This window comes from Olea europaea, unplaced genomic scaffold (genome assembly GCF_002742605.1).
Source record: "Olea europaea var. sylvestris unplaced genomic scaffold, O_europaea_v1 scaffold508, whole genome shotgun sequence".
Lineage (NCBI taxonomy): Eukaryota > Viridiplantae > Streptophyta > Magnoliopsida > Lamiales > Oleaceae > Olea > Olea europaea.
In genome coordinates, this window is record NW_019263396.1 from 387,308 (window position 1) to 395,629 (window position 8,322).

The 8,322-nt window shown below is 29.3% G+C and overlaps 1 protein-coding gene across 1 annotated transcript; it reads right to left on the minus strand.

The window, feature by feature from the left end:
- Positions 1–269: 269 nt before the first annotated feature.
- LOC111388589 (uncharacterized protein At4g15970-like) lies at positions 270–5,975 on the minus strand. Its single transcript, XM_023013345.1, has 3 exons — positions 5,602–5,975; positions 1,136–1,501; positions 270–888 (listed from the first exon to the last, which is right to left on the minus strand). Exons 1-3 carry the CDS (start codon positions 5,941–5,943, stop codon positions 403–405), a joined length of 1,194 nt encoding a protein of 397 aa, XP_022869113.1. The 5' UTR covers positions 5,944–5,975; the 3' UTR covers positions 270–402.
- Between the last annotated feature and the right edge of the window lie 2,347 nt (positions 5,976–8,322).

Below are 8,322 nucleotides of genomic sequence, written 5' to 3' on the forward strand. Positions count from 1 at the left end.
ACTTCTGTCTTCCCTTCGTGAATTTTTGCTGCCGATTTTAACCACCAGTCCATCGTCATCGTCCAACTGCAATTTATCACACTAACGTGCTATTTCATCGGATTCATGGTGACTGAATCTGGTGATTTATCCATAAATAAAAACAGGAAAAAATTAAAACTTGACGTTCCTTAGTAGAGACAAGAAAAATGCAGGAGAGGTGAGGCTGTTAGACTTCGGTCGCCCTGTCTGGAAAGGTTAAACATGTTTCTTGCTCTAATTACATTGGCTTTATGCTAAGAGAAATGCATTATAAAGGAGTCAAATGACATTATCCATAATAGAAATTTACACTTAATTATCAGCTGTTAATAAACACAAACAACTTCAAAATTCTCACTGTTTCCAGTTAAGTAAATTTAACTACCCACAAATCCGTGGAACTGTCCACGATGGTTTCACCAAAATCTTATTAGTATCTGACAGTGCCATATATTTTTTCCAATCATCAATCAACATTTTGAGATCGTGAATCTTGTTATCTAAACCAATGCAACAATTTGCATGCATTGTGCACACCAGATTAAGATCTTTGCTAGGTTCACAAAACCCTCCAAAATAAGCTGTATCCAAAAACCTAATTTGCAATCCAATCTTTTCAATGAAGGGATCGTATTTGATGAAGTTAAGAACATCTTGATCGTGTTTTCCTGGGAACTTGTCTTTTGCTTCATACCAATATTTGTAAAACTGTATTGTTTTGTTGTTTGCTTTGACGTAGTTGAATCCTCCGTTTGGTGAATTGTCCAAATCTGTGTAGTTGTACCAGTAGTGATCGCAGGCTATTTGGAAATCCCCGTCAGAATGGAACCGATGAAATGGATTTCGTAGCCACATTACATCGGCATCCTGGAAAATAAAAGAGATTGAAATTAAGCGATGCAAATATATAAGTTGAAATAGAGATATGTCAATGTGATACTAATTGAATTTAGCCCCTGCATGGTTGGGATTAAAATCAGATTTTTAATAAATTTCGATAGAAGATGATGAAATGTGTTGTTGAAAAGTTGTGAATCTCATAAAATATGTGATTAAAATTAACTTTCACCACATAGGGGCGGGGCTTAACTGGTGATTAAGGTATAGATGTTACCGTGAAAATAAAGTTGTATCCCATCTCAAGCACAACGCGTAGAAAATCAATCCTCCTCCACATCATTTTCAAATAATCTTCACTCATAAAAAAAGCTTCGCCAGAGAAGTCGATGCCGACGGTGCTGAGGGCATAGCAGTGTAGGCGTAACCCTAAGCAACGAGAGTATGCCTTTTCATCCAAAGCTACAAAAACTACATGATTCAATAGATCTTGTGTTTGATTTCCAATTCTAAAGCTTTCAAGAAAAATATCAAATATCGAATTAGGTTCTGTCCAGGCTGCATTTAAGGTGGTGATAATTACAGTTTTGTCCTTCATGGCAGCCTTGTTTAATGTCCTCTCCAAATTATTTTCACCATCGCCCTAAAAAATATTGTGAAATTTAGAAATAAGTGAAACAGAAATTAAGCAACTACATGGCTATGGGGGCAGGGGAAAAAAAATTGTTAAAGCTTGTTTGGGAGTGATTTTTTTACCGTTATTTCATTATTTCAGCCGTTATATTTGAATTCTTCTCTCACAGATGGACCCCACTTTTTTTCTAACGGACAAAAAATCAATTCTCAAAATCACTTTCAAACAGGCTCTTAATCTAAGTTTTATATATTAAGCCCATGTTTGAGCTATATTCTAGAAAAAAAATACATTATTCATGTCAAACTAATGAGAAATATGTGATTAAAAATAAGGAAAAGTTTTAAATTTGTGTGTAATATTATTTTATTGAAAAATATGTGGTTAAAATGATGTCAAATCACTGTTGAAGAATGTATTTTTTTTTTTTTTAATTAATGTAGTTCAAACAAGCCCTAAAACGTACGGCGTGAAAATAAAATACTATAGGAGGTAAACAAAACTCTAGTACATGAAGTTGCTTAATCATGTTCTTTGGTCTCCAACTCAAGTTAATTTAATTGAAATATTCTCTTATTTATAAGAGATTTCTTATGATGGCATTTAAGCACACTATCTAAAAGTTTAATATATTTATTCATTAAATTTAGCCTATAACACATTTTATATCATGCATGCATTTTTTTTATTTTTTTTTAATGCGGGATTTATAAATGGGTGACACCACGAAGTTCACATCGTAACCATGTGTGGAACTATTTTCTTTCATTACTTTAAGTGGAACTATTTTAATTAATAATAACAATTATTGATATCAACCACAAAATTAAATAAATAATAGTAAAATAAATAATTAAATAATATAATAAACCTGCTCATTTGCTATATATTAATGCGTAGTATCATATTTTCTTTATTTCATGAGTGAAACAATTTTAGTTAATAAGAACAATTACTGCAATCAACCACAACATTAATTAAATAATAATAATAGAAGAAATAATTAAATAATATGATAAACTCTACTCATTAGACTTGAATATGTAGTATCAAAATTTTGAAGTGAACTCCTACGTAATATTACACATACTAGGATCATGTGACAACTTTACACGAATTTGGACGGTCACAATCGATCGTTGTAGATTGATTGAATAACTATTATAAATTACTAAAGACCAATTTTCAATATTTTAAAAGGGGCCCAACCTACAGCTAGTTCGACAAGTTAGGAACCTGATTGAAATCTTCTCTAATTCTTTTTACCTTGCAAATCAATATAGATATGTTTTACGCATTATACTTTAAAAAAAAAAAATAGAAAAGAAAAAATGTGGCTTGTGCCAACCAAATAAAATTCATACTAATTATTAGAGAGGGCAGGTGTTACGTCAATTACTCGAGGAGAGATGATTGCTAAATAAAGGTTATTTAAGGTTTTAGAAGATCATTAATTAATGAGTACCACACATATAGTCCAGTCTGGAGACAGATAAAATTATCAATATAATAAATTAGTCAAAGGAAGTGACTAGGAATTAGAGGCAGAGCCAAAAAATGATATTAATATGGGTTGAAACTTAAATTTTTTTTAATGAACTGACGCCACAAGAATCGAGTTTCGGTGGCTATTTTCACAATAAAAAGTATACGACACTGAATGAAATTATTAAAAAAAAAAAAGTTTAGATATTTCACATTAAGATATTCCACTAAATCTTTGTATTTTTTTTACCAAATAAAAAATAACACTTACCTTAAAAAATATAAACTAACCGAATTATAATAGAAATAAACAAAAATACATATCCACCAACGAAAATTTAGAAAATTACTCAATGAGCATTCTTCTAGTAACTTAGACAATCAATCTTTCCAAACAACTGAAAGTTTTCACAAATATTCATTTTATCGTCGATATCAAATCTATAGTAAGTTATTTATTTTGATCATAATATCTATTTTATGGTCAAAATAATTAATTTTTTTATAAATATGAATTAGTAATAAATAAAAACAAACGCAGTAATAAAAAAATTAATTACTTTTAAATTTAGAAAAATATGTAGTGTCTCTATCTATTAAAATAAGTAATTTAATTTTAGATCTAATCAATACAAATTATCTATAATAAAATTTACTTAATAATTATAAGTGAATTTTAGTCAAACATGTATTAAATAGAATATCTAATTTGACAATAAAATATTCACATTTCATGAATGACATGAAAAGAGTAATTAAAAATTGTAGTGTCTTTAATACAATTTGAATAATTGAACATTAGAGTTGGATTGAAATTTAAACTAGAGCTGGACTAATATTAATATTTGGGCCAAAAGTCTACAGTTCTTCTTAAATATTTATATGGGTTAGGAGGACAATGTTGGGATACAGCCTAGCAATGGCCCCCTCTATCTCCGCCTCTGCAGTAGGAATACTAAAATCAAACATTAATTGCAAGGAATTAATTTATGTGACAAATAGAGAGAAGTTGAATAATAATATGTTATTATCTTCTCTTTGGAGAGAGTTCACATGACCAATAAGATTGATATAAATCATTTGGCTGATAAATTGGGATATGGAAGGGAAATTGATTGTAAAACTTTTTTCTTAATTTTTATATGAGTTGATGTGGACAAACAATAAATTTTTACTTTCATTAAACTTCCTAAAGAAATTCCAGATAAATTGAATTAAAAAAAAATATCAATATACCAATAATTCTACTAAAGTCTTATCCAGTGTTCTAAGAAAACGTAAAGTATGATTAGATGTGGGAGTGAAGTTTCAAGCTTTACGAGATTAAGCGAGCCTAGGCGAAATTTAGACATAAAAAGATGTTTTCTTGTTTTTAGTATTATTTTAAATTTTTAAAAATATTAAAATTCATTTAATAATTAAAATAATACATGTCAAACATCTAGAATAATAAAATACTCTATTTATTTAATAATTCCTAGCATTAATCAATTATACAATTTTTAAGTTTTTGAAATGTAAAAATTAAATTTTTTTTCATAATTTTAATTTTCAATTAGAAAAAATCCTACTTAATGGATTTATAGAAACTTCATACATACTTTGTGAATTTTCAACAAAATAACAAGTTTCAAGTTCATAATCAGATAATGTAAATAATACCATAACTTAAATCTTATGTAACTATTTAGATAAAGTCATTTTTATCTTTTGTACAAATAAAATCTTTTAAAAAATTGAAATTAAAGTCAAATGAAAAGTATCTTTGAAAATAAAAAGAAATTAATAAGTTAAAGTCGAATAAAAGACTTTTTAGGAAAGGGGGGAAAAACTAATAAAGTGCACCTAGGAGGACGGAAGAGAGGAAGGAAAAAATTTAACCATTTAAGAATTGCAAAAAAAGCATCTAAGGATGAAGCGTGGCGTTTTGCCCAAACTTCAAGCTTAAGCTAGGTGCCATCTAGAGGAGTTATTTAGAACGCTGGTCCTACCTAATTAGTAAATTGAATTTTCAAACACATGCCACTTGAGTAGTCAAACTATGAAACCTTCAAATAAAAGCTAAATTGGTAAAATATATGTGTACCGATCATACATATATGTGAGGCTGACTGCAGATTAAGAAAACGAAAAATTGATTAGGACTGCGCCTTATAAGAACATTACTTTAGTCAAAATAATATAATATTCGTCTTAATAACACAATCAATATAGAATGGTTCAATCTATTCGTCTTAATAGCATTGACATTTTAAAGTGAAATTCAAGACTTAATACAAATGCATGTGTCATACTCCAGAAAATTCAAATTAGCAATTTTCAGCCGTCTAAAGTTCAACATTCAAATGAGTAGTCTAGTTCAATAGGTATTCTTAAACGACCCATCTTTTTATGACTGCGTGTTAAAAGTAAAAATTTTACATCTCAACATGTAAGGGTTTGCGTCACTCATCTTGACAAGGTTAACGTTAATTTTAAGATGCAACCACAAGAGCCACGTAGTAATTCAATGTTGAACCACTTGTCTAATTATACTATAATAGAAATTTTATTTATTTATGATTTACCTTCCACATCTCCGATAAGTAATAATAAAAGAAAACTAAGGAAGATGAGTAACTTACCAAAGAAGATAGATTTCCTGAAGGAAAGTCTTGAAATGGAGAAGATAAGTTTGCCCGTTTTGTGTCATTAGATAAAGAAGACAAATTGCCTTGCATGTCATCACGTGGTTTGAAATTTTCTTCAGAAACGGAAATAGGATTATAAAAGCTCTGAAAAAATTGGGTAGGATAAGCAGAATGATAAAGAACAAAGCATGAAAGACCAACCACCACAAACAACACCATGATTCTAAGAACTACGGTGGAGAACTGGCGGCGGTGGTGGTGGTAGCAGCCACCGTACTCGAGGAAGTTCTCATCGGCTGCTGCTCTACTATTGCTGCCTTCCCCACCTTCCTTCATTTTGTATTTTTGGGGTTTGATTAATGTATTATGCGAATGCCCCCTTGAGATCTGTATATGTTAAGATCAAAGTCAACTAACTAACGTGTACTTATCTACTTTTTCTAGCAGCCTTGCAAATATTTCTTATCAATGGAATTAAAAATGGAATTATATGTTGTGGATATTAAAAATTCATGGTCTCCGTATTACTTTTATCGAGTTTGTGCAATATTTTCTTCGAGGAGAAATATTTTTCTCTAATGCTAGTAGATGGAGGCTTGCTTCAACTGTGTAGTAATTATAAATTCTTTTCAAATATTTACAAATAAAGTCCTTCTCTTTGAAAGTTTTAAGACCGAAAAGTAACAAGGGTTGTTTGGTAGGCTTTTGAAAAGTCAAAAACTGCTTATGAAATTAAAAATTTATTTTGAACATGTTCAAATAATTTACTGAAACTAGAAGAATTTTTAGAGGAAATTCATCTAAAGTAACGTTAGCAAAAAGCTCTTGAGCAAGAATCGAGCTAAGTTAAATGGCCCGTAAAATAATTTTTTTTTTTATCTTTTTAGGTATTGGTGTCTCGTTTATTGCATTTAGTTTGAATGGTTCAATTTTGATCAAAGTCAACTTGATTTTTTTCTCCTTGGTGCAATATTTCTTTTAAAATTCTTTTTGTAATTCAACTTGTTAATATTTTATTAATAATAATAAGGTTGTTCTAATTAAAATAAAATAATAATAATATGTACTATATACGTTTAAAATAAAAATGAATTGTTCAATTAAGGGTAGTTAGAAGATTACTAGAAAAATTTTCTTATATAGTCATAGTATCGTGCAATAACAGCATGTCCAAATCATGACAACTCTGCTTAGTGCAAAATAAACTGAATTTTGGCACCACGGAAAGCTCTAATCAGTTAAGTAATTAATTATTTTCAAAATATACGAAAGAAATCATATGATTCTTATTTTGGAAGTGTTGATAAACAGGTTAATCGATAAATATATAGAAATGAATAATGAACAAGTGGTATTACAAACAAAATATGTAGATAAAAAGTGATATGACTGTTTATATATAGTTCATAAACATTTGTCAAACATAGGCAAAATTTATTAATCACAAAGGTTTGTTTAGACTTCAGAAGCAACATATTAATATTTCTTAGTCTTCTGCCCTCCAGATTGTTTGATAAAAACTTCGATAAAATTTTTTCTAGTGAATTTTAATAAAATTTGATGAAACGTGTGATTGAAAAATTGATAAAAAATTATTGAATCTCATAAATGTATAATAAAAATGTTAAATTGTCACAATATTCGTCAACTTATATTTCGCTTGCAATTTCATCTTTAAGCTTTGTTTCCTCACATAATATTTGCAACCTTTCATACATTGACGCCTAAGTCTCTAACGACACTCACTATCCAGTATGAATGTCGAGAAACAGATGGAACGCAGTGGGCCAAAATAGTCCTTTAGGCCCCGTTTGATTGCACGAAATTTTCCATGGAACTTGGAATTCGAATTCCAACTTCCACTTTTGGCCTGTTTGATTGACAAAATTTTCCAGGGAATTGATTTTTCACGAATTTCTAGGTACAACACCTTAAAGCGTGATTTTCCATCTTTTTTTTTCCTAGGGAATAGGTGGTTTTTGGTTTTCCACCTTTTTTTTATTTTATTTTTTTGCTTTTTTTATTTTTTTTTTAATTGTTGGCAATGTGAACAAATTTTAGGAATAATTGTAAAAGATGATATCCCTGAAATTGACAATTTCCACGTAAAACAAAGTCAAACGAACATCAAAAAATACTTTTACTTCAACATTTTCCACGTGAAAAATTTATACAATCAAACACAATAATTTACAATTTCCATGAAAACAATTTCTAGGTAATTCAATTCCTTGGAATTCATTTTCTTTCCATGTAATTTTCCTACTTGTAATCAAACGCACCCTTACATCAACTTTATTGTTTTTAACTTTTGAAATTCGAAAATTAATGTCAATGAATAGTCATTTTGTAAAGATTGGAAAAACAAGAAACAAATATTGAAAACGGAAGTGCAAATTGAATACCATGATGGCTCCAATTAATTTCAATTTTATTGAGTCTTGGTTAGGTCATTGCCTCCAATTGCAAAAGAAATATAGGTTGATTTAAGCAAGTTGTGGCCCCCATCACTCTCCAAGTCATTTTCTATTTTGTTGAGAAGACGACTAGCATGTGACAAATTATTATTTTTATAGCAAACTCCTATTTAATTTATATTTTCAACTTTTCAATTTCGTTTTGTGTTATTCCTTTTGACTAAGTTGTTATTCATTTTCTCCTCTCGAATGAGGACAAAATATTTATTTGTAAGTTAGATGTTTTTGGAAAGAAGTT